This window comes from Hylobates moloch, unplaced genomic scaffold, assembly GCF_009828535.3.
Source record: "Hylobates moloch isolate HMO894 unplaced genomic scaffold, HMol_V3 SCAFFOLD_4, whole genome shotgun sequence".
Lineage (NCBI taxonomy): Eukaryota > Metazoa > Chordata > Mammalia > Primates > Hylobatidae > Hylobates > Hylobates moloch.
Window position 1 is genome coordinate 174,822,740 of NW_026652279.1, and position 27,204 is coordinate 174,849,943.

Below are 27,204 nucleotides of genomic sequence, written 5' to 3' on the forward strand. Positions count from 1 at the left end.
CTTTTGGATGTTTCAAGGGCCCTCTGTAGCATCCCAAAGTTGGAGGTCAGAAAAGACCATTTTGAAGCTGACATTCGATTTTGAGAAGCCTGTCAAATATGTTAAAGGTTTAAAACACTTGATATTATGAAATGGAATTCCACATGTCCCCAGGCCTTAAAAGTCAAGGCAGTTTATCACCTTAAAGCATTTAGCAAACCTAGTATTTGACCTGCATAATTTAGACCAAATGTCTTTATTTTTGCCAGTAATCTTTATAACTTTTTATTTCCCAAAGATTATTAAAATCATGTGAACTAAAGGGCATTAGTTTTTATTTTTCTTTAAAAATATTTGATCGAAGTGCTTATTTTTCTTTAAGCCAATTAATTAGAGCTCTTTCATATAAACATTACACACACAACACATATGTAACTACACGGACAGAAAGACAGAAGATTATTACAGCAGTTGTAAGTTTTCATTTACCAGTTTGTTAGTTTCTTAACTGGATTACTGGTTTAGGGTCGAGTCCTTGAAGAACGGGGCCAGGAAAGGGTCTCTGGTGCCTCTGTTTTTCTCAAGGAGTCCCAGGATCTTGGAGCTTGAATATCCACTTTTAATTAAGCTGACTATTATCTATAGCACTGTTTAATAAAAGTTCTTTTAAATTTCTTATTACCCGACTTTAGCCAGGCCAAATAGCCAATATTTTTGTGCTCACAGAGAGGAAAATTCAAGACTGTTCATGGAGGGGAAGAGGATTTAAAAATGGCAAATGTCACCCACATATCAATCAGAAACTACTCATTCCCTAAGCCAGGAATTGAACCATGAAACTGGCAGCCATTGTGATGGAGAGACTGAGGAAAACATTGCCACGTGGTTACGATCTCAAGCCCCCCAGGGACGTTTAAGACAAGATGGAGACCTCATCTACTTTTTTTTTTCTTTTTCTTCTTTCAGGGACCTGAAGCAAAGTTTATAACTGACCAGTTTGCATCTTGAACAGTGGGCTTATGGGGTTTTAGGCATGCATTTTATCCTAAGGTACCACTTTTAATGACAGAACAATACAGAAAGACACACAAAGCACACCAGATTCACTACAGTTTAAGACCAGCCTCAGAATTCTTTTTCATATTAACTAAAACTTTACAGAGGAGATAAACAGTGATTTTTTTACTACTCATTTAACCAGTTTGCACAGAGAAAAAGAGGCCAGAAATCTGACTCATGAGAAATCCTTAGCCTTTTGTCGGCATGCTAGGCTTCTGGGTTCCCTTTCCCCGAGGGGCCCTAGTGACCTGGCTTGCTGCACCAAGCCACTGCAGCCAAGCCACAGCACAAAGGAAAATTATCTTTTTCTGCTCTGGCCAGAGCAAAATACATGTGACGAAACATAGACATTAGCCACTCTGCTTTGCCCCCAATATCAAACTGGCAAGGTTCCAACTTGCCCCTAGATTGGCCCTATCATCTCTAAATCTTTCTAAAAGCTTCTGCATATTCATATGCATCCCTAGATGAGACTAACTTGTGAACCCTCATTTTTAAATGCACTTTTGTGCATTGTTCATTTGGAACATTCCACTGTAAGCTACCTTTAGTAAGATTTTGCCATTTCTTTAAGACTTCATGGCCTCCCAAGCCTAATGTATAAGCCAGAAGGAACTCAGTTTTCTAGAAATTAAGTATCCCATTTTTGATAGCATTAGTATTAGGAGAAATACATAATGTAGATGACAGGTTGATGGGTGCAGCAAACTACCATGGCACGTGTATACCTGTGTAACAAACCTGTATGTTCTGCACATGTACCCTACAACTTAAAGTATAATTAAAAAAAAAGGATCCTATTTTTGCCTAAAATATTGGCTTTACTCTCAGGTTCCCTTGATTAACTTAGCCAGTTGATATGGTTTGCTGTGTCCCCACCCAGATATCAACTTGAATTATATCTCCAGAATTCCCACGTGTTGTGGGAGGGACCCATCGGGAGGTAACTGAATCATGGGGGCTGGTCTTTCCCATGCTATTTTCATGATAGTGAATAAGCCTTGCAGGATCTGAGGGGCTTGTCAGCAGTTTCTGCTTTTGCTTCCTCCTCATTTTTCTCCTGCTGCCGCCACGTAAGAAGTGCCTTTCACCTCCCGCCATGATTCTGAGGCCTCCCCAGCCATGTGGAACTATGAGTCCAATTAAACCTCTTTTTGTTCCCAGTTTCAGGTATGTCTTTATCAGCAGCATAAAAACAGACTAATACACCAATGTTTTCTACCTAAGTGCACAGGGAAAATGAAACAAAGGGTAGAACACAAAAATCCCTGTGAATTTCCAAAAGCCAAATTTTATAACCCCTACAACATCAGATCCCACTTCTGACACCATCTATTAAAAGAAAAACTTGAGCCGAATTAAATCTAAAGGAGTTTAATTGAGCAATGAAGGACTTGCAAATTGGACAGCCCCCAGAATCACAGCAGATCCAAAAAGACTCGCACAGCCATGTGGTGGAAGAAGATTTATAGACAAAGAAAGGGAAATGACGTACAGAAACTGGAAGTGAGGTACAGACAGCTGGATTGGTTCCAGCTCAGGGTTTGCCTTATTTGAACACAGTTTGGATACTCAGCAGGGTGAGTGGTTGAAGTACAGCTGCTGGGATTTGCCAAGACTCAGCTGTTGTTACAGGTGCAGACTCCTAAATTAGGTTTTCAATCTTGTCTACCTATTAAGTTAGGCTGCAGTTTATCCACAAGGACTCATAAATCTAGAAGTACAGAGCCCTTCTTGGGCCATATTTAGTTGCTTTAACACACCTATAACAAATTAACTTTACCAAGGTGCCTTCCTTCCAGTCTCAGCTTCTCATGTGCTATAGTAAGAGGAAGTTTTTCCAAGGTACCTTCTGGGCTCAGCTTCCCACTTACTGGTAAAAGGAGCAGTTTTGTGCATATCTTGCTGGGTTTATCTTTCCAGTCATCACAAGAGTGGCTGCACCACACCCCATCACATTCTGTGTGGAGTGGGCCCAGCTCCAGCTCTGTGCAGCAGTGAACCAGTGATACTGGAATTCATGCGTTTATACACTCAGCTTTCCCATGCTTCTGCATCAATTTTTTAAGACTATTTCCAGAGTGGGATCGAGACCTAAGTGAATCGTCCCAGGAATAGGGTTCTTGAGAAGTGATTGCATGAGTAAGGCTGCAGTTAACACCACCACGACTAATTACTGGCAAATTGAACTCATGTTCTGTGAAAGTTGCTAGTACCAAAATAGGTTCACTTATATCCAACCCTAACAAAATGGGGTGGGGAGGCCACGACAGAGCGCCCTCATACACAAACACCTGTGACAAGCCTCATCTCAAGACACCCCTGCATGGGCCTCAGGTTCGTCCATAACAGGATACATTGCACGAAAATTCCTCAAGACAGGTCGGTATTACAGGTGAGCGGCCTGCACAAGGAGCTAACGCCAGCTCTGGGACAAGCTCTGCTAACCAGTGATTTTTGTTTTGAAGCAGCTTCTGTGGAGTTCTCTCTGTCTTTAAAAATCTCCCCTTTGCCCTGGCCCCTCCAGTGTGCCTGTGATCTGTCATAGCATGCAATCCCCTGCCGTTCCCACTTAAATTTATTTGTTCTGGAGAGCCTGTTCCTCTGAATTTCCTTTTAGGTGGACAGTTCAAGACCCCTAACACATTAATCCACTTAATCCAAAGAGCTCCTCTTGTATCAGGGAAGGCCACAGGGACATCCCTGTCTTGTTCCTGACCTTGGAATTGCATTGCTTAGTTTCCAAACGTGGGATTTCCCGGTTATCTTTTGTTATGAATTCCTGGCTCTCTGCCACTGTGAACATTATCTGAATGATTTCAGCCCTTTGAAACATGTGGACACTTTTTCATGGCCCAGCGTACGGTCAAATTTTGCAAATGTTGTAAACATTCCTTCTGTATTGAAAACTTTTATGGTTTCCTGTACTCTGCAGCTATTTCCGATTTTGTCTTTTGTGCCTTGAAGCAGAATGAGTCTTATCATCTGTGTCTGAGCCATCGGCTCTGAGGTTCCTGTGGTGCTGGCCGTGTCTTCTCTGCAGGATTGATTCACTTTGCAAGATGTTTGGTGCACTGAGACACTGGAAAGTTGGCAGCATCTTGAGACATCATCAGTCCAGGGCCACGTTAAGATAATTTCGCGACTTGAGGGTTTTTTAGGCACTGTGACGTTTTTTAGGCATGCAACTGTGTGAACCTGGGACACAGGGCTCTTCCTTGTCTTGTCCCCTGCTCTGCTGTAACCTGGCAGTTCTTGAAGGATGGGTTATTTCTGATCCACCTTCTCCTGAGGGTTAAGACTTCGGCTCCTACGAAGACTGCCCACCTGCCCCGTCCCCCACAAAGACCCCACTGCCGGGATCCTGAGTGCCTTCAGGAGAAGCCCTCTGAGTGCTGGCTCAGGGGTCTGACAGATTTCTTTGACCACAGCCTCAAAATTCCCGACTCCTGGGTGGGGTCTTCAGTATATGCGAGATGGCCTCCAGGACTCTGGCTTTGTTCGGTGGAAGGGTCGACTTAAGCAGGTCACGCGGCGGTTCCTGGTGGTGGTGACTCCTAGCTTCTTTAGCTCAGTTCTTGAGTGATTTGCACTACACAGAAGGTACTGGAGACACAGTTATCTTTTCTGGAAATCGATGTTTGCAAGCACATTTGTCCTCCAAAGGTTGAAGGTTGAGTGAATTTGAAGTGGTTGGAGATTTGTTTGTAAACCACTCTTCTGCAGAATGAGAATGAAGTTGCTGTTTGGTTTTGAAGATACGGCCTTTTGTGGGAAGGCAGAAGAACAGAAAAATCAAAGCTTGGATTTAGAGTTAAGGACACAGGAAAAGAATTATGAATATTAAAAACTGAGTTAGTATGTGTCATATAACAAATACTTTACACATTGCCTGCAACATAATAAGCGGTTCTATGTAACAGCCTCCACATTTCAGGACATCACTTGGTGACATTTCAAGGCATTTCTAAGACACACAACGTTAAACTTAATATTGGGCCAACATATTGATTAAGGCAGGAGCTGAACACCCAAGTATAATCTGGATAATCAAAGTCAAAAATAGGCTTTGGTATTTATTTTCCGTAGAATATAAGTAGAAACTATATAATACCAAACATCCAAACCTAGCCCAATATAAAGAATAATTCTCCACTTAATATAGAAATCACAAAATGCAGTGTGGTGCCATGGCTTGGATCCCGGAACAGAGGTGCATGGTGGAAGTCAGCACTGCTTCTCAACACTAGACCCCAGACTGCAGCTCACTTCCATGCAGTGTTCCTCCGTGTGTGCCAGCCCTTGTCAGTGTTTCATTAGTGCTCAGGACAGATGCCAAGGAGCTGCTGCGTAACCGGCTTTTCTGGTCTGATCTTAAGAAGCAAAACTTGATTGGAGCCCTGTGGTGCCCTGAAATCCAGAGCATGTTGTTGGGGGTGATTGATTTTCCTGGGTCTTTAGCAACATGTCTGATGTTTGCAGATCCTGTACCATGGGCCCTGCCGTCAGTCAAGTCCAAAAGCAGACGTGAGTCGAGTGGTCCGTAGGTTGCAGGTAACCATAGGCCAGCCGAGGGTGGCAGCCGTGGGTGGACAGCTGGGACTCCATCCCTGTGGGTGGCAGCTGTGGGTGGACAGCATGGGTGGCAGCCGTGGGTGGACAGCTAGGACTCCTTCCCTGTGGGTGGCAGCCGTGGGTGGACAGCGGCAGCCGTGGGTGGACAGCTAGGACTCCTTCCCTGTGGGTGACAGCTGTGAGTGACAGCCATGGGTGGACAGCCGTGGGTGGCAGCTGTGGGTGGCAGCTGGGACTCCTTCCCTGACCTGAGCTCACTTCATTAGACCAGGAGCATCAAAAACAGTGTGCGCATCCAAACCACTGTGAATCCCCACACTGTAAAAACAAAAACTTCAAACATCACATATTTTGTCCACTTTGCCCTCAATGCACGCTTTATCCATGTGAGTGTGAGCAGACATAGAGCACAGCCCTCACTCCTCCACCCACCAACCGATGGCAGCAGCCAGCACAGTCAGGCTTCTTAGCACACAGGATGAAAGAACAGGGAAGACAGGGCTACGCAGGGTCAGCCCCACGGTCTGACTCCGAGCCCCAGCTGAGGAACCAGCCAATGGCATGGACGGCACAACTTCCCATCGGATGACTGTCAGGTATTTGTTGAGCACCAACTGAATATTAGGCTTTTTCTAGTCATTTTTGACCAATGACAGTATCAGGGTAAAGGAAATTGATTATTCTAATAGAATTCCTCTGAAAGTAACATTTAGATTCTATAGGCTAAGAAATCTTAGCTAAGCCTCATGTCTTAAAGTGCTGGCTGTATTTCTAGGTAGGAATTCTTACATCTATATTCTACAGTATATGCGAGTTATCTAAAAATTAATACTTGTGAACAATTATGGATTAAAATAAATTTTTCTTTTCAAAAACCCAGGCAACTTTAAAATTTTCATTAAATCAACAGTTTTAACAGCCTATAAAGGCTTCTGCCGAATGTTGAAGATCATTAGAGCTAGCTGAGTACAGAGCACCTCAGCCACCTCAAGAGTGGCAGGGGAGGAAATAAAGTCATATTTTGGTTTCACTCACATCTTATTACTTGCAGATGCGATTCTTTCTTTCAGACTGGCAGCCACTAAATCATGCTAATATTCAGAGCACATTTCTCATGAAATGCCCTGTATCTGCTCCTCACATATGCATAGCTGAACAATGAGTTCCCATCCATGGATTCTGCACTGGAGTCTCATGCGATGAGAGCTGCAGTGTAGTGAAGACCACAGCTCTGACATGAAAATGATAATGCTCTTTTCTCATTAACCAAATCCTCTGATGTGTCATCGCCAACAATGCGCATGTGGCTTCAACAAAGATGAAATGACCGACAGCTGTCCTAGCGTCATGTTCACTTCATTAGTCTCAGGAAAAACCCATCCCAACCTGATTAGAGCAATGGAAACAGGATGGCTTAAAACAGCTAAGCCTTTGCATAACTAATCTTCAAGTCAATCAGAAAAATTAGTGAAGATCTGCTGCCTAACCTTCAAACAAACATTTTGGAATTGTCTGAATTATACAAATTATTCAAGATAGAAGAGAAAGGACATAAGGAAAGCAGAAAGAAAGGTAGTAATTACAAAAGGAAAGAAATGGAGAGTGGGAGAGGTTGGGAGGAAGGGAAGGAGGAGAAAGAGGCAGGGGAGAGGAAGACAGCAAGGAGCAAAGGAAGGGTGGGCAGGAGGAAGCTTAGTTGGAGAATTTCTCGGATCTTATGTGTGATTATCTCCTTCCTCTGTAGCTGAGGAGTGGCATCAAAATGGCAACACTAAACTATCCAAGATCTCCTGAAAAAAGACACCCCAGTGGAACAGCAGATCCCACTCTTCACCATTATTCTTCGCATGTTGTTTGAGAATCCCAGACTGTCTTCTGGCTCCTGTTCTTCCCCCTCCTTGGACGCCATGACAACTGTCACATGACCCTGCAAACACGGCGTCTCCAGGGCTGCACCAGGCCCCAGCTGCTCCTCTCTCTGGAAAGAGCAAGACGATTTTGTTGCTGAGATGCACAGAGCCCCCCGGCTAACCTTTCCCTGTGCCAGTGAGTACCTGTGGCATGCAAGGGAGAAAGCCTATCAGGACCACAGGACAAAGGTAGGAAAGTCCCCAATCCAGCCCTGACAGCTCAGCAGGCGGGCACCAAGCAGTGCCCACGAAATGCCTGTGCTTTCCCTGGAGTCCTGGAGGTGATTTTCTTTTTGGAGACAGCATGGTTGAAATGACATTTCCTAACAAGATTCATCATCTATGTTGCCATACGATAAAAATCTCATTAAATAGTTGGCGGCTTTCTTTTTTTTTTTTTTTTTGATGACAGCTTTCATGTGCCATGTTTTAGGGCCATCCTATTTCTAATCATAGCATATATTTAAGAAGTACTTAATTTTTCCTAAGTGACTTAAAAGCATCTTAAGACCAAAACACCAGAGGCACCCTTTTCTTTTTCTTTCTTTTTGTTTTTTGTTTTTGTTTGTTTGTTTGTTTGTTTTTGAGAGGGATGTTGCCATAGGGGTGTTGCCATGTTGGTCAGGCTAGTCTCAAACTCCTGATTTCAGGTGATCCACCTGCCTCAGCCTCCCAAAGTGCTGGGATTACAGGCATGAGCCACCGTGCCTGGCCCAGCATCCTTTTCTCTATCAAAACAGTGGACTCCAAGGGGGACTAAAAGCCAACCCTTGTCCCCATTAGAAGATATGTTATTATTTCCATTTACTGGATGTAAATGTGGACAATTGTTTGAGGGCATCACCATGCAGATCCAAGGTGGCCTCCCGCAGTCTTCTGCCCACACCTCAGTGGAGGCGTCAGAGAATGATGTTCCATGTATCATGTCTCCACGTGTGTGTTGATCAGGCTGGAAACAGCCTTAAGAAGGAGAAGTTTGGGTTTCTGTTTCTGGGAATGGAGACACTGCCCCGTAATGATCTTAAGTGACTACCCCAAGGAGTGAACTGCAGGTTAAGCAAGTCTCTTCCTCCTGGGGTTGCAAGTGACATTGTGTGGCCTGGGCTGCAGGTCACACGCATTGCAGGGCACTATAGCACCCAGCCCCCACCCCACGTCAGGCGTCTGCACCTGCTGTCTCCTTTGAGGTCCCCACTGGGAACTCTTCCCGGCTCCTTCCCCAGCTCAACCTCACTTCCTGGCACTCCGGTTCCAATATCACCTCCCTGGAGTCTTCTCTGTCCCCTCTGCCACTCTCTGGTTCCTGGGCCTGCTACCTCCTGTCGCCACGTGATTGATGGGCATGTTCATTATTTGTGTTGTTTTCCCCACTCAGTGAGGGTGCTGACTACGTCCTGCCCGCCACGATGTTCTCTGCACGTAGAGTGTGGAGTGAGCACTTGGTCAACCGTTGTCAGTAGGGAAAGATGGAAAGGAGTGGGTAAGGCAATAGCACATATGAATCAGTTAACATTACAGTAATACCACAGGATAGAAACCCCATGGGTGTTTTCTTGTTCGCTTTTGTATCCCGGGGACTAGAATACCTCCTGCATGAGGTAGTTGGTCAGTAATCCTGCAGCCTAAGTGAGTAACCAGGCTCTGTACCTGAGAAACTGTAAGGTAAAGAAGGTTGAAATTGTCATCGTGGGAGGTGCAGAGATGATTGAATAGTGAAGTTCGGTAAGTTGACTGGAGCCATGAGGCCTCAGGGGGCATAAGCAGGCTTAGCAGCTCTGTGACATCGGAAACCTACAGGTACTGGGTCCAAGGATGGAGTCATTAGAACACCCCAGTGTGGACCCTGAGTAGCAGCAAGGGGCATGGGCCGGGAACCCATGATTCTGGCATGAAAGTGTTGAAGAGAGGGACTGGGTGTCTGACCTGGAGGGGATGAAGTGAAGACAGAGAACCAGTCCAGAAGGAGAGAAACTGGAAGTCACATATGGTCAAGGAACTGGTGTTGGGCCCAGCTGACCAAGTGATGAAAAGAAGGAGGTTGTGGTGAAGAACAGAGCAACTGAAAGCACAGCTTCCCAGCAGGGGCAGACACAGGTGGTGATGACACCCGGGTGTCCTGGCAGGGGTATGCTGAGGGGCGTGAGGGTAGGATGTGAGACCTAGGAAAGGAGGTTCAGGCAGCTGGCAGGGCTGTCCCATGGGGGTAGGGCTCATTTAGGACAAAGGAATGGGGGAAGAGCGAGTTGGGCACGATGCTACAGGCCCCACTGAATGAGGAGAAGGGCAAGCTACAGCAGAAGGGTGAGGAGCAGCAGGGGCTGGAAGCAGCTACATGAGCAGGACCCCTCTAACACTCCACAGTTCTCCAACTGGCACTAAAACTTGGTGAAAACAATGCTTCTCCCAATTCAGAGTGGAGAGAATCAGCTCTTTGAATAACTTAGTTTTTTATTGCTTGGCTGAGAATCTCTGAAACTATAAAGGACCTTGGTAGAATAAGAGGAGATAAAATAAGAGAGAAAAAAGACCTGCGGGAGAACAGTGCACCCCAGTCCCCTGATGACTGCCCTCCTAGAATAGGGGCCTCATCCTCAGCCCAGCCTTCCCCCACAGAGCCTGAGTGGCCCCTGGCCCCAGCGCTCCCCAGTGCACGTGACCCCACAGCCAGGATGGCCATGCCTGAAGGGGTGGCTTGCCCCTCCACACCTGTGGGTATTTCTAGTCGGGTGGGATGAGAGACTGAGAAAAGAAATAAGACACAGAGACAAAGTATAGAGAAGCAACAGTGGGCCCAGGGGACCGGCACTCAGCACACCAAGGACCTGCACCAGCACCAGTCTCTGAGTTCCTTCAGTTTTTATTGATTATTATTTTCATTATTTCAGCAAAAAGGAATGTAGTAGGAGAGCAGGGTGATAATAAGGAGAAGGTCAGCAAAAAACATGTGAGCAAAAGAATCTATGTCATAATTAAGTTCAAGGGAAGGTACCATGCCTGGATGTGCATGCAGGCCAGATTTATGTTTCTCTCCACCCAAACATCTCAGCGGAGTAAAGAATAACAAGGCAGCATTGCTGCCAACATGTCTCGCCTCCCACCATAGGGCGGTTTTTCTCCTATCTCAGAATTGAACAAATATGCAATCGGGTTTTATACCGAGACATTCAGTTCCCAGGGGCAGGCAGGAGACAGTGGCCTTCCTCTATCTCAACTGCAAGAGGCTTTCCTCTTTTACTAATCCACCTCAGCACAGACCCTTTACGGGTGTCGGGCTGGGGGATGGTCAGGTCTTTCTCATCCCACGAGGCCATATTTCAGACTATCACATGGGGAGAAACCTTGGACAATACCCTGCCTTCCAGGGCAGAGGTCCCTGCAGCTTTCCACAGTGCATTGTGCCCCTGGTTTATTGAGACTAGAGAATGGCGATGACTTTTACCAAGTATACTGCCTGTAAACATTTTGTTAACAAGGCACGTCCTGCACAGCCCTAGATCCCTTAAACCTTGATTTCATACAACACATGTTTTTGTGAGCTCCAGATTGGATCAAAGTGGTTGGGTCAAAGTGTCTGGGGCAAAGCTACAAATTAACAACATCTCAGCAAAGCAATTATTCAAAGTACAGGTCTTTTTCAAAATGGAGTCTCTCATGTCTTCCCTTTCTACACAGACACAGTGACAGTCTGATCTCTTCTTTTCCTTACAATGCCCACGGTGTCACCTCCAGCCTTGCACTCACTGCCATCTCCAGAAACTCCTTTTTCCCCTTCCCTGTGCCACCTGGACTTCTCTTGGATGGGCTTGTTAGTAGACTGGCACTCCTGAGGAAAGAATCCCTGAGCTTTAGGATATATCAATTAAAACCTCTGTCTCAGTCCATTTCTGCCACTATAACACGATATCACAGATTGTCATTATTTATTTATTTATTTTGAGACAGAGTCTCGCTCTGTCACCCAGGCTGGAGTGCAGTGGTGTGATCTTGGTTCACTGCAACCTCTGCCTCCCGGGTTCAAGTGATTCTCCTGCCTCAGCCTCCCAGGTAGCTGTGATTACAGGCGCGCGCCACCATGCCTGGCTAATTTTTTGTATTTTTAGTGGAGATAGGGTTTCACCATGTTGGCCAGGCTGGTCTCGAACTTCTGACCTCAGGTGATTAGCCTGCCTCGACCTCCCAAAGTGCTAGGATTATAGGTGTGAGCCACCACGCCCAGCCAAAGATTGTCATTTATAAACAACAGAATTCACTTCTTACAGTTCAACAGGCTGGAAAATCCAAGGTTAAGGCACCAGCAGATTTGGTGTCTGATGAGGTCACTCTTTGCTTCCAAGATTGCGCCTTGTTGCTGCACCCTCACATGGTGAAAGGGGAAAAGAGATGAATGGCTGTGTCTTCACATGGCAGAAGAGATGGAAGGCCCAGGCAGCTCTCTAAAGCCTCTTTTATTAATATGAGGGCATTAGTCCTATTCACAAGAGCAGAGCCCTCATGACTTAGTCACTTCCCTAAAGGCCCCACCTCTTATTACCACCACAGTGGGGATTAAGTTTCCACACAAACAATGGAGGGACACAAACATTCGAGGCATAGCAACCTTCAAAACTGGAAAGCAAGCTGGACACAGTGGCTCACGCCTGTAATCCCAGCACTTTGGGAGGCCAAGGCAGGAGGATTGCTTGAACCCAGGAGTTTGAGACTAGCCCTGACAACATAGCGAGACCTTGACTCTACAATAAAATTTAAAAGTTAGCTGGGCACGGTGGTATATACACATAGTCCCAGCCGCTTGGGAGGCTGAGACAAGAGGATCACTTCAGCCCAGGAGTTCGAGGCTGCAGGGAGCCACGATCACTCCACTGCATTCGAGTCCGGGCAACAAAATGAGACCCTGTCTCAGAAAAACCAGCCAAACAGCCAAACAAGGAACAAACTAAAAAGCAAAGAGAACGAAGTCTGAATAAAAGCAGAAAAGACTATCTAAGGACTGTGGGACAATAACAAAGGTGTAACTTATTTGCAATGAGAATACCAGGAGAAGAAAGGGAGAAAGGAACAGAATAAATATTTGAAACAATAATGAATGAGAATTTCCACCATGTTAATGTCAGACACCAAGCCACAGATCCAAGAGGTTCAGAGAATGCCAGAAAGGATAAATGCACAGAAAACTACACCTAGGCATACCATGTTCAAACTATGGAAAATCAGAGATAGAGAAAACATCCTGAAAGAAGCCAGAGGAACAACAAAGATGAGAATGACGCACGCGCCTCCTCCAGCCGGTAACCAGGAAAAAGTGGAGGGAGACACGTGAAGTGTCCAGACGAAGGGAAGCAAGACCCTAGAATTCTGTACCCTGAGAAATTATCCTTCAGAAGTGAGGAAGAAATAAACACTTTCACGAACAAAAATTGAGGAAATCTGGCAGTTGACCTGCCTTGGAAGAAATAGCAGAAGAAATTCTTTAGCGAGAACAAAAATGGTGTAGGTCAGTAACAGATCCACATAAAGAATGGGAACCATCAGAGCAGGAATAAGCAACAGTAAAATAAAAACTCTTATTTTTATTATTCTTAGTTGATCTAACAGATAAAAGTTTGTTCAAAACCATAATAACTGCGTGGTATTAGACTGTGTATACTTATGTGTATATCTCTGTGATATATGTACACATGGTTTTATATTAATATAAGTGAAACGAATAAGCAGCCACTGCCATCATGTCAGTTGCAGTGGGTGGGGGGCGGTGCGTGGGTGGTGGTGATGGAAGCAGCTGCAGGAGTGGCAGTAACAGCGGTGGGACCTCTGTGCCCCACATCCCCAAGGCAGCCAACTGTGCTGCCCCAACCCTTGTGTGCCCAGGCAGGACCTGCTCCCAGGCCCAGGGCCTCCACCACTGCAGACTCTGGCCTCGTGTCACCGCTCTTGCCTACTGCTGCAGGGAGGGCACAGGAAAGAGGTGAACAGTACCCGGAGCCCATCCCTGGGAGCCCCCTGGAACCTGTCACCCTAAGAGCCGCTGTGATGGAGCCAGGCCGAGCCATTTGCTGACGGGAGAGCAGTGCAATTGGGCACACAGGAGCAGGCAGAGAGGGGCCCAGTGAGGACCTGGAACCCCCACCCCAGCTGTGAGGAGTTGTGGTCAGGGCTGCACACTCCATGGAGCCTGTGGGAGCCAGGAATGAGCAGGAGCCCCACCCCTTCTGACCTGGCGTGTCAGGAGCTCCCTGGGTGCAGCTGCAGCCACCCGGCCATGGCTGCGGACCCGGGCATGTATATGGCTCTGCACTCTCAGGAGCCCAGGAAGGCCCCCTGTCTCCCTGCAGGCTCAGAAGTGCCTGCTCCCACTGCCTGGCTTCTCCCCGCTGTTGGCACCAGCTCTGATCTTGGAAAAAAGTTGGGGCCAAGCCCAGGCACTGTCACAGCCTGGCTGGGTGTGCCCACACTTAGGGCAGAAGTGACATGCCAGCCCCTTGCCACCTTGGCCCCCTCCAGATTTGGGCACTGACAAGCACAGGAGGGAGGCTGAGGGGGGTGCAGAGGACAGCACAGCGCTGGCCTGCAGTGCCTCTTGGCATGAACAGCCTGGGTGCCATGAACAGCAACAAGAGGTAGACGGACTCTTGGGCAGAAGGGGTCAGGTTCCTGGTGAAGCCCCGCCTTCAAGCTGAGGAGAGCCTGAAGCCTGGGGGTCCAGCTGCCAATCCTGCAAGCCAGAGAGGGAACTTGTGGTGCTTTTCCCTGGGTCTGCCCATGGTCACCCATGGACCAATCAGCATGCACTTCCTCCACACTGAGGCCCATAAAAACCCTGGACTCAGCCAGACTCTAGCAGAGGATGGGGATACGATGGAGAGAGGATGGGCTGACCAGCTGCAAGGAGGAGCTACCCTCTCTGCTGAGAGCTGAAGAAAGGACAGGATGACCAGCTGCAGAGGGGAGCTGCACACCCCAAGTTCTCCTCTCTGCTGAGAGCTGAGACGTCAGGACAACCAGCTTCAGGGAGGAGCTACCCTCTCTACTGAGAGCTGAACACCTGTCAGGACACCCCGGCTATGGAGAGGAGCTGCCCACTGTGGGTCTCCTCTGAGCTGTTCTATTGTTCAGTAAAGCTCCTCTTCGTCTTGCTCACCCTCCACTTGTCTGCGTACCTCATTCTTCCTGGATGCAGGACAAGAACTTGGGACCCACCAAATGGTGGGGCTAAAAGAGCTGCAACACAAACAGGGCTGAAATATGCCCCTTGTTCACCATGCTGTGGGTGAAGAGGAGAAAAGAGAGAAGGAGAAAAGAGCTGAGGCCCCTGGAGGGTCCCAGACCTGGGAGCTCCCTGAGCCAGGGCTGTGACTCCCACTTTGGGGCCCTGCAGTTCCTGGAGCCTCCAAGCTTCTGGGCACCACTGCATTCCCCAGTGCCAACTATGGAAGCTGCTTGCAGTACACCTGGTCCAGGCACAGCCTCACAGTGAGCCAGCACCCATGCTGGCACCTGGAGCTGCCCATCTCACTGCAGCAGCTGGCATGACTGGCTGTGCAGTGACTGGACCCCACACTCACTCCACTCACACATCCCTCGCCACTCCACTCCAGTCTCTTCAGTGGGATGGGATCCAGGCCAGTAGCATGAGCTGAGCACAGCCTGCCAGGCCAAGTGGGCCCAGTGGGCCCGAGCAAAATTCAGCAAAGATGCCACCAGCCACAGAGGTTTCCAGCCAGAAAGGCAACACCCTCAAGATTCCCATAACAACACCAATGATAAGGAACAGGAAAGAGGTATTCAGATTATTTTGTAATATAAGGTACTCACACTACCTGTTAAGCAATATAGTGTTATTTGAAAGTGGACTTGAGTTATTTCTAAATACATATTGCAAATCCCAGGGAAGCCATCAAAAAAGTAACAGAAGAAGTATGACTGATAAGCTAAGAAGGGAGAGAAAATGGAGTCATATAAAATGCTCAATTAAAACCACAAAAGGCAGAAAAGACAAAAATAAGAACAAATATCAAGAGTAACAAACAGAAAATAGTAACAAATATGATAGATATTTATCCAGCTATATTAATCACTTTGTCAGAGTAGATAAAAAAAAAGGCCCAACTATATGTTGTCCACAAGAAACCACTTTAAGTATAAAGACATATAGCTTAAAAGTAAATGGTTGAAAAAAATACACCATGTCAACACAAGTCAAAAGAAAGCTGGAGTAACTATATTAATTTTAGACAGAGCAGACTTCAAAACAAGGAAAGTTAAAGGGAATGATAAAATGGGGTCGATTCTCCAAAAAGGCATAATAATCCTTAATGTGAAAGCACCTAACAGTGGAATATCAAACTACTTGAGACACTACAAGAAAAAATAGATGAATCCCCTTATCACAATTGGAGACTTCAACACCCCCTGTCAGAAATGTGCAGATCTAACAAGCAGAAAATCAGTAAGGACATAGTTGATCTCAACGTCATCATCAATACACTAGATATAATTGATATCTATCATCCAATTCATCCAGCAACAGCATAATACTCATTCTTCTCAAGCTCACATGGAATATTCACCAAGATAGATCATGGATCATCTTCTGGGCCATAAAACACATATTAGCAAATTTAGAAGCATAGAAATAATACAATATCTACTCTTAGACCACAATGGAATTAAACCAGAAGTCAATAACAAAGATAACTGGAAGATCCCAAAACATGTGAATATTAAACAACAACAATGGGGGCTGGGTGCAGTGGCTCATGCCTGTAATCCCAACAATTTGGGAGGCCAAGGCAGGAGGATCACTTAAGCCCAGGAGCTTGAGACCAGCCTGGGCAACATAGCAAGATACCATCTCTACAAAAAAAAAAAAGTTTAATTAACCAGGCATGGTGGTGCATGCCTGTAGTCCCAGCTACTAGGGAGGCTGAGGCAGTAGGATCACGTGAGCTGAGAAGTTTCAGCTATGATCATGCCACTGCACTCCAGCCTGGGTGACAGAGTGAGACCCTGTCTCAAAAAAAAAAATCACGTGGGTCAAAGAAGAAATTTCAAGAGACATTTAAAAATATTCTGAACTAAATGAAAATGGAAACACAACAACATAATTTGTGGGATGCAGTGAAAGCTGTGCTTCGAGGGAAATTTAGAGCATTGAATGCATATATCAGAAAAGAAGAAAGATCTAAAATCAATAATCTAAGTTTTTGCTTTAAGAAACTGAAAAAAAGAGGCCAGGTGCAGTGGCTCATGCCTGTAATCCCAGCCCTTTGCGAGGCCAAGGCGGGCAGATCACGAGGTCAGGAGATTGAGACCATCCTGGCTAACACAGTGAAACCCCGTCTCCACTAAACATACAAAAAATTAGACGGGTGTGGTGGTGGGTGCCTGTAGTCCCAGCTGCTTGGGAGGCCGAGGCAGGAGAATGGCGTGAACCCGGGAGGCAGAGCTTGCAGTGAGCTGAGATTGCGCCACTGCACTCTGGCCTGGGCAACAGAGCGAGACTCAATCTCAAAAAAAAAAAAAAAGAAACTCAAAAAAAAGAAAAACAAATTAAGCCCAAAGTTATGAGTAAAGAAATAATAAAAATTACAGCAGAAATCAATGAAATTGAAAATAGGAACTCTAAAATAGAGAAAAATCAATAAAACTTGGTTCTTTAAAAGATAATTCTTTGGAAAAAAAATCAATAAAATCAATGAGCCTGTAGCCAGGCTAAGAAAAAAGAAGGAGGAGGAAAATTACTAATATTTTGCTATTGTTAGTAATACTATTACTTATATTACTAGTATATATGTAATAATATAACTATAATAACTATATATGTTATAACTATATTAGTAATAATATTACTAATATTAAAAAGCTATGATCATCAAGAAATGAAAAAAGGAGCATCACTACAATCCCTAGGATATTAAAAGGATAATAAAGGGATACTATGAACAATTTATGCCCACAAATTTGATAACCTAAACGAAAAGAGCCAATTTCTTCAAAGGTACAATCTGCCAAAATTCACACAAAGTGAAATAGGCAATCTGAATAGACCCATATCTATTCAAGAAATTGAATCAATAATTAAACTTCCAAAACAGAACATTGGGCCCAGATGGGTTCACTGGCAAATTCTATTAAACATTTAAGGAAGAAGTTTTACCTATTCTCTACAATCGCTTTCAGAGGACTGAAGCCGTGGTAATACCTCCTGTATGTATTCTGTGAAGCCAGCACTACCTTATAACCAAAACCAAAGACATTACAAGAAAACAGTAAATCAATATCTCTCATGAACATAGATACAAAAATCCACAGCAAAACTTAGCAAATTAGATTAAAAGTATATAAAAAGAATTACATGCCATGACCAAGTGGGATTTATTCCAGGTATGCAAGTCTGGCTCATCATTCAAAAATCAATTAATGTAATTAATTACATCAATGGGCTAAAAAAAGAAAAATCACATGATCATATCAGTAGATGCAGAGAAAGCATTTAACAAAATCCAACATTCATTCATGATTTTTTAAATCCCAATAAACCAAGAATAAAGGACACTAGAAGTTGAGGAAAACTTTCTCAACTTGATAAAGAATATCTCCAGGCTGGGCATGGTGGCTCGCCCTGTAATCAGAACACTTTGGGTGGCTGAAGAGGGAGGATCACTTGAGCCCAGGAGTTTGAGAACAGTTTGAGCAACATAGCAAGACCCCATCTTTACAAAAGAATTTTTAAAATTAGCTGGGCAGTGGCTCATGTTTGCCATCCTAGCTACTTGGGAAGTGGAGATGGGAGGATCACTTGAGCTCAAGAGTTTGAGATTACAGTGAGCTATGATTGCATCACTGCACTCTAACCTGGAAGACAGAGGGAGGCCCCGTCTTAAAAAAAAAAAAAAAGGAATATCTGAAAAATAACCTCTACCTGACATCATACTTAATACTGAGAAACTTGAAGCTTTCTCACTAAGATCAGGAACCAGGCACTCACCACTCCTCTCACCACTCCTTTTAAACATTGTAACATTGTACTGAAAATTTTAGATAATGCAATAAGGCAAGAAAAGGAAATAAAAGATATACTGATTAGGAAGGAGGAAATAAAGCTGTCTTTGATGGCAGATGACATGATCATCTATGTAGAAAATACCAAATAATCAATAAAAAGACATGTGGAAGGAATAACCAATTATAGCAAGGATGCAAGATACGAGGTTAATCTACAAAAGTCAATCACTTTCCTATACACTAGCAAGTGACAATTGAAATTAAAAACATGATAACAATTATATTAGCACCCAAAAAGTGAAATACTTAGGTATAAATTGAACAAAATATGTGCAAGATCTGTATAAAGAAAACTACAAAACTCCGATAAATGTAAATAAATGGAGAGATATTTTATGTTAATGGATGGGAAGATACAACATTGTCAAAATGTTAGTTCTTTCCAATTTGATCTATAGATTCAATGCAATCCCAATAAAAATCTCAGCAAGTTGTTTTGCTGATATCAGCAAACTCATTCTGATGTTTATATGGAGAGGCAAAAGGCCCAGAATAGCCAACTTAATATTGAAGGAAAAGAACAAAGTTGAAAGACTGAAACTCATGGACTTCGAGACTTATTAAAAAGCTATGATCATCAAGACAGTGTGGTATTAGTGAAAGAACAGGCAAATCATCAACTCATCTTTGACACAGCAACAAAGGCAATACAGTAGAGCAAAGACAGCCTTTTCAACAAATGGTGCTGGGACAACTGAACATCCACACGGAAGAAGAGGAATCCAGACACAGACCTTACAGCCTTCACAAAATTTAACTCAAAATGGATCATTGACATAAATGTAAAATGCAAATAAAAACTATAAAACTCCTAGAAAATAATATAAGAGAACACCTAGATGACCATGAGTATGGGAATGACTTTTTTTTTAATCAGCAAGCAGAGCTGGCAAGAAACAGCTTTTTAGACACAATGCCAATGGCATGATCTATGAAAGAAATTATTGACAAGCTGAACTTCATTAAAATTAAAAGCTTCTGCTCTGTGAAAGACAATGTCTGGAGAGTCAGGAGACATCTATAGACTGGGAGAAAATATTCGCAAAAGGTATGTCTGATAAAAGACTGTTTCCAAAATACATAAAGAACTCTTAAAACTCAACAATAAGAAACTAAACAATCCAATTTAAAAATTAGGCCAAAGACCTTAGCAGACACCTCACCAAAGAAAATATACAGGTGGCAAATAAGCATATGAAAAATGCTCCACATCTTATGCATGAGGGAAATGCAAATTAAAACAATAGTGGCTAAAATCCAGAACACTGACAACACCAAATACTGTCAAGGATATGGAGTAACAGGAACTCATTCATTTCTGATGGGAATTCAAAATCATACAGCTGCTTTGGAAGACAGAATGGCAGTTGCTTACAAAACTAAACATACTATTACCATACAACCCAGCAATTTTGCTCCTTGGAGTTGAAAACTTTTGCCCACACGAAAACCTGCACATGGATGTTTATAGTAGCTTTATTCATAATTGCCTAAACTTGGAAGCAAAGAAGATATCATTCAGTAGGCAAATGGATAAATAAACCATGGTACACCCAGATAATGGAATATCATTGAATGCTAAAAAGAAATGAGCTATCAAATATGAAAAAACATGGAAGAACCCCTTAACTGCAAATTATTAATTGAAAGGAGCCAATGCTAAAAGACTGCATACTATATTATTCTAACACTATGACATTCTGGAAAAGGCAAAGTTTACTATGGAGACAGTAAAAAGATAAAGGTGGGTGGGTGGGTAGGGGGAGGAAGGAAGAGCTGGAGCACAGAGGATTTTTAGGGCCATGAAAATGCGCTGTATGATAATGCAGTGACGGATATCTGTTATTGTACATGTGTCCAAACTCATAGAATATATGACACCAAGAGTGAACCCTAACGTAAACTATGGGTTTTAGGGAACTATGACGTGTCAATGTAGGTTCATCGATTGTAACAAACACACCACTCTGGAGGAGCATGTTGATAATGGGGGAGGTTATGCATGTGCGGATGCAGAGGGTACATGGGAAATATCTGTACCTTTCTCTCAATTTTGTTGTGAACCTAAAAGTTCTCTTTAGAAAATCATTTAAATTTTTTTTTAAATTGCAAACAAAAACACAACATAAAAGGACTGTGTTACCAAAATTGGCTTCTGAAGAGAAAGTCCAAACAGACCAGTTATCAGACAGTTATCTATAGTTTCATAAGAAAATTATACCAAACATTTGATGATCAGAAAATCCAATCCTGCCTAAATTGTTCCAGTGCAGGGAGAAAGAAAATTTTCTAATTTATGAAGCAAATAGGAGACATCGATCCCAAAACATGACAAATGCTTCACCACAAAAGTAAAAAAAGCACAAATCAATCTCACTTATGAATATCAACATAAAGGCAAAAACATTCATAAAATAATATCAAACAAAATCTGAAGCACACTTTCAATAATATTAACCGAGGATATTCCATAGATGCAGGGGTGGTTCCATATGAGGAAAGCCACTCCTATAATTTATCACAATAATAGGCTGAGGAAAAAATTATACAATTGGTTCCACAGAGGCAGAAAACATTTTGACACAATTCAACACCCATTTATGCCAAAAAACAAGCAATAAAATAGAAATTACAATGATATGTCCCTAACATGATAAAATGCTAATTAATATCTCACCCCAAAGCCAGTATCTTAATTAATAGGAAAACACTAAAAATGTTCCTTCTATGGTAATAGATAAAACAAGGATGCCTACTATCTCTTGCAATTTCTAAATTGTATTGGAGGTGTTGGTCAATGCAATTAGACAAGATAAATCCATTAGAGGCATAAAAATATTTTACAATAGATATTTTATTTGTAAATGAAATTCCTAAGTATCTGGAAAAAAAACAAAACAATCAATGGAAAAACTACTAAAAACAAAAAATAAATTAGTAAAGATAATTAGAGCAGAATAGAATATTCAGATAGATTTAATTGCATATGAAAATTTAGAAAACAATAAAAGCAGTGTCTGTGTTAGTCCATTTGTGATGCTATAACAGAATGCCCAGACTGGGTAATTTATAAAGAACAGAATTTTATTTCTCACAGTTCCAGAGACTGGGAAGTCCAAGATCAAGGCACTGGCAGCTGGTGTCTGCTGAGGATCTTCCTGCTGTGTCCTCATATGGCAGACAGTGGAAGGGCAAAAAGTGATGGACTCTGTGTCCCCATGTAGCAGAAGAGCATGAGAGACCCCACTCCCAAAAGTCCTTTTTATAGTGGCATTAATCCATTCAGGAAGGCAGGCCTCACCTTCTAACACTGTTGCAGCGGATATTAAGTTTCCAACACATAAATTTTGGAGAATATATTTATATATAGCAGTATCTCAGACTGTTTGGGCTACTATAACAAAACACTATAAGCTGGTGATGCACAAACGATAAAAACTTATTTCTCACAGTGCTGGAGGCTGGGAAGTCCAAGGTCAAGGAGTTGACAAATGTGTTTGTAGAGACGAAGTTTCACCATGTTGGCCAGGCTGGCCTTGAACTTCTGACCTCAGATAATCCACCTGCCTCGGCCTCCCAAAGTGCTGGGATTACAGGTGTGAACCACCGCACCTTGCCAAAGTTAATACAATAGATTGAAACATGTCAAATACGTGTTAATATTTTACTTCCTAATGTCTTAAAAAACAAACAAACAAACAAAAAACACCTCACTAGTCACCTTTGGAAGGTACTAAGAACCAACTTACTATTTTGAAATTGGCAAATAGAGAAAACCTAGTAATTTTCTTGCCAATGCAAAGCTTTTCTTTACAGAAGTATTCCAGCAAACAAATACAGATTGAATGATGGAATTAGAAAATCTCCACTTTTCAAACCATAATTAAGTAATGGATCTAGGATCATTCACTGCTGCTAACATCACAAGGTAGAGACAAGCAAAAATTTGTACCTTCCAATAAAATGTCAAGATACCACCTGTGGTTTATCAAGGAAAAAGAAAAATGAAGCTGAATTTCTAACTGCCAATATACAGAAAATGTCAGGCATGTGATCAGCAAAATCCAGACTCAGAAACTCTACAGGACAAATTCTCTGGATTTCTCACAGCAAACTGCAGCGAGAAAAAAAGGGAAATTGTACATTAGACGTAAGAGATTTACCAACTAGTGGCAATATAGGCCTTTTTACATGAGTCCTGAGTCAAACATGGAAGGGAGGAGGGTGGAAGGGAGATCGGGTCTCCATTTTTTATGCTAATAAGCACTCTGTTGGGGGCACTCATTTCCCCCCAAGAGCAAACATTCATTGATGATTTTGCCAAAACCAATCTTTACAATGATGGTTACAAAATGGTGATTTTTCGACCGCACCACTGCTTCTACGTTTACCAACTGGCATTTTGCTGTAAGGAAACACTCCCTTCCCCCCTGTACTTAATGTTTAAATTAAACAAGAAGCAACATCGGATAATATTAAGGGGTTCAAAAGGCCTTGGTCAACAAGTTCTGCCATCAGGCAAGCTAGTGTGACATTTTTAATAACAGTTATTGTTCTCAAATCTTTATCTGGAGCTTGAAGAAACTTGCTTCTAGAAAGCTCTGTGTAGGCATCTCAGATTAAAAATATTTAACTCAGAATTTCCTGTCCATGCCCTAAACCCACTCACCACCTTCTCTGTCTTAGTGTCACCTGGTATGAAAACTGGAAGCAGAGGGCATTATTCATGACTTCCTTTCCCTTCACCCCCGCCCCACACATGCACACCACACCTGGGCCTGGCTCCTGCCAGCTCCCCGCCCAGTGGCCCCACAGCCCTGGGCATGCTGCAGGCCCAGGTCTCCTCCCTGGATGACCACAGGAGCCTTAGCACTGGCCTCCCTGCCTTCCTTCAGGCTTCTCTTCGTTCACACGTAGCGAAAGAGGAGCCTGTAAAAAGTGACCATGTGACCACGTCACTCCTCTGCCTCTATTTTCAATGGTTTCCTTTCCTTTGGAGACCAAGTTGCAGCTCCTAAGTGGTCTCTGTGAACACCTCTCCATCTGCCCCTTTCTCCACCTCCTGACATCTCGCTGCATCTTCTCCACCCTCTGTGCTGTCACCACATTGCACGTGGGTTCAGTCCCCAGCCTGGCTATCCTTCTCCCTGTGCTGGGGGTTTCTTCCTCCACTGGGGAGTTTCCCAATGCTGTTGCCTTCAGGTTATCCGTGAGCAGGTCCCGTAGTTAACAATCTATAAAGGAGTGTCTAGAATATGCGGGGATTCCTTTTTATTGCAAGCAGTGATACATACAGGTCTCATGCATTTAACCTGTCATATTTTAAATATAAATGTTTCCCTTATTTGTAGCTTTTCTAATTGGAAACTTTAGAGATTGTTGTACAGCTAATGCCTAAGGTACTCATCCTGAAATACTGGTGGAGAGCTTGGAAATTAAAGTGAGGTGATGCAGGGACATAACTCACTGTATAAAAGGCCTCTTGGTGGCTGGGTGCAGTGGCTCACTCCTGTAATCCCAGCACTTTGGGAGGCTGAGGCGGGCGGATCACAAGATCAGAAGATCGAGACCATCCTGGCTAACACGTTGAAACTCTGTCTCTACTAAAAATTACCAAAAAAACTAGCCGGGCATGGTGGCGAGCGCCTGTAGTCCCAGCTACTCGGAGAGGCTGAGGCAGGAGAATGGCATGAACCTGGGAGACGGAGCTTGCAGTGAGCCAAGATCGCGCCACTGTGCTCCAGCCTGGGCGACAGAGTGAGACTCAAAAAAAAAAAAAAAAGGCCTCTTGGCAATAGAGTGCAGACTAGAAATGTCATCAGGTGTTGGCATTTATTAAATTCTCACCCTGCACCCACTTAATTCTCTCTTTTAAAAGGACAATAGAGGCTCATTTCTGAGGGTGCCTGGCTTCCTCCAGGGGATACTCGGATTCCGAATCTAAGCACGAGCCTCTTTCAGAACTTCATGCCGTGGGCTGACGTGGAATCCCTGGTGCCACGAAAGACCCCAGAGCAGCACAGTCTGAGCTCACTCTGTTTCCAATACTGCGCCCAGGTAACGCTGCCTCCTCATGCCACAGGTCCAGAGCGCCCGGCCGCTGGTAGACACCTGCGCCCCGCTGACGTTCCGCCATCTCCACCTGAAACTCAAGAGGCTGAAGGTACACTTTCATTTCTACCTTACTTAATGTAATAGCTAACTAGAAAATGTCCGCTTAAAAGCCCAGGAAAATAGAAAAGGCAGGGTTAATGAGGAATAAACTCACCAAACACAAAATGCAGTCTAAGTGATTAATTAGCCCTGTCTGTCCCTGAGGGAGCTGGTTGATAATTGGAGCAGAAATCTTTCCCCCGTCGTCATGCTGACTGTAAACCAAAAAGTATCTGAGACAGGTCTCAATCAATTTAGAAGTTTATTTTGCCAAGTTTAAGGATCTGCCTGTGACACAGCCCCAGGAAGTCCTTGAGAACATGTTCCCAAGGTGGTCAAGATACAGCTTGGTTTTATACATTTTAGGGAGACTTGAGACATCAATCAATACGTGTAAGGTGTACATTGGTTCGGTCCAGAAAGGCAGGACAACTTGGAGTGGGAGCAGGGGTACTTCCAGGTCACAGGTGGATTCAAAGATTTCCTGACTGCCAATTGGTTGAAAGAATTTATCTAAAGACCTGGAATCAATAGAAGGGAGTGTCTAGGTTAAGACAAGGGGTTGTGGAGACCAAAGTTCTTATCATGCAGATGAAGCCTCCAGGTAGCAGGCTTCAGGGGAAATAGATTGTAAATGCTGCTCATCAAAGTTAAAAAGGTGCCAGACTCTTAGTAAATTCTCTCCTGGATCAGGAAGAAGACCTGGAAAGGGAAGGAGATTCTCTACATAATGTAGATTTTCCCCACAAGAGACAGCTTTGCAGGGCCATTTTGAAATATGTCCAATAAATATATTTTGGGGTAAAATAGTTATATTTTTTTAATGCCTGCTATCTATCATGTTGGTATCTTATTGCTACAAAGAGTTTTTTTTGTCAGTTTTAAGGTCTCTGTTTTAACCTTAATGCTGGTCAACTGTGCCTAAATTCCATCGGGAGCAGGGCATAATGAGGCATGTCCAACCCTACTTCCCATCATGGCCTGAACTAGTTTGTCAGGTTAACTTAGGAATGCCCTTGGCCAAGAGGAGGGGTCTGTTCAGTTGGCTGGGAGTTGTGGAGGGGGCTTAGAATTTTATTTGTGGTTTACGTGACCCATCATGTCTCGGGGGGAAGGGAAGTGGACTCACAGTGACAATTCATTCAGCGCAGTTCCAGAATAACTAGCATCATTCCCTTACAGTAAACCATTTCTTAACCACCTCAGAATGTTGGGTTTGGGGTTTGTTTGTTTTTGAGATAGAGTCTCACTGTGTCGCCCAGGCTGGAGTCCAGTGACATAACTTCAGCTCGCTGCAGCCTCCGCCTCCCAGGTTCAAGTGATTCTCCTGCCTCAGCCTCCTGAGTAGCTGGGATTACAGGCGCGCCCACCATCAAGCCCAGCTAATTTTTGTGTTTTTAGTAGTGACGGGGTTTCACCATGTTGGCCAGGCTGGTCTCAAACTCCTGACCTCAGGTGATCTGCCCGCCTCGGCCTCCTGAAATGCTGGGATTACAGGCGTTGTCTATTTCTTTTTTCTTTCTTTCTTTTTTTTTTTTTTTTTAGACGGAGTCTTGCTCTGTTGCCTGGCTGGAGTGCAGTGGCACGATCTCGGCTCACTGCAACCTCGGCCTCCCGGGTTCAAGCGATTCCCCTGCCTCAGCCTCTCCAGTACCTGGGACTACAGGCCCGCACTACCAGCCCGGCTAATTTTTTGTATCTTAGTAGAGACGGGGTTTCACCATGTTGGCCAGGATGGTCTGATCTCCTGACCTTGTGAAGTTCACCTCATTTGGTGAGTGAGAATTGCATGGTTTTCTCGAAGTAATGCCTCCAGGACAAAATGCTGTGGGCTTTCTATGTGCCTGTTAAGCAATGGTGTTAAAATAGGCTGAACTGAAGCCGAATAACCAGTCTTCCGCATATCTGCAGACCGACTGCTTAGAAGCCTAAACCAACAGGCAGATTCTTTTCCTCTGGGCTCAAATATTCTCTTCTTATAATTGAATAAAATATCTCTATCTTTCTTAAAATATAAAAAAGATTTCCTCATTAGCACCACCACCACATGTTACTTTTGGAGGGTGACCTAATTTTACAAGATAGTGCCTCGCCTCAGTGTTACTCTGTCACTTACTCCACCCAATGCGTTCCAGTCCATGGGCAAAGCAGCTGGTGGTCCCCACTGAGGCGGGACGGCGCGTCCCCATGTGTACGGTCCCCTCTGAGGCGTGACGGCGCGTCCCCGTGTGTACGGTCCCCTCTGAGGCGGGACGGCGCGTCCCCATGTGTACAGTCCCCTCTGAGGCGGGACGGCGCGTCCCCATGTGTACAGTCCCCGCTGAGGAGTGACATTAGGTCCCCGTGCGTACGGTCCCGCTGAGGCGTAACAGGGCGTCCCCGTGTGTACAGTCCCCACTGAGGCGGGACGGCGCGTCCCCGTGTGTACGGTCCCCGCTGAGGCGTGACGGCGCGTCCCCGTGTGTAC

General features: G+C 44.3%; 1 protein-coding gene across 4 annotated transcripts in view; it reads left to right on the forward strand.

Moving 5' to 3' along the window:
- The first annotated feature begins 7,548 nt into the window (after nt 1-7,548).
- The window catches only part of CFAP97D2 (CFAP97 domain containing 2), a 47,681-nt gene continuing 28,025 nt past the window's right edge, over nt 7,549-27,204 (forward strand). For 2 of the 4 annotated variants that reach the window (XM_058438127.1, XM_058438128.1), the window contains exons 1-2: nt 7,549-7,712; nt 24,667-24,747. In XM_058438127.1, coding sequence (XP_058294110.1) covers nt 7,623-7,712; nt 24,667-24,747 — 171 coding nt within the window. In that variant the 5' untranslated portion in view covers nt 7,549-7,622. The remainder of the gene's footprint in view (nt 7,713-24,666; nt 24,748-27,204) is intronic. The other 2 variants (XM_032151431.2, XM_032151432.2) reach the window with 1 other exon arrangement.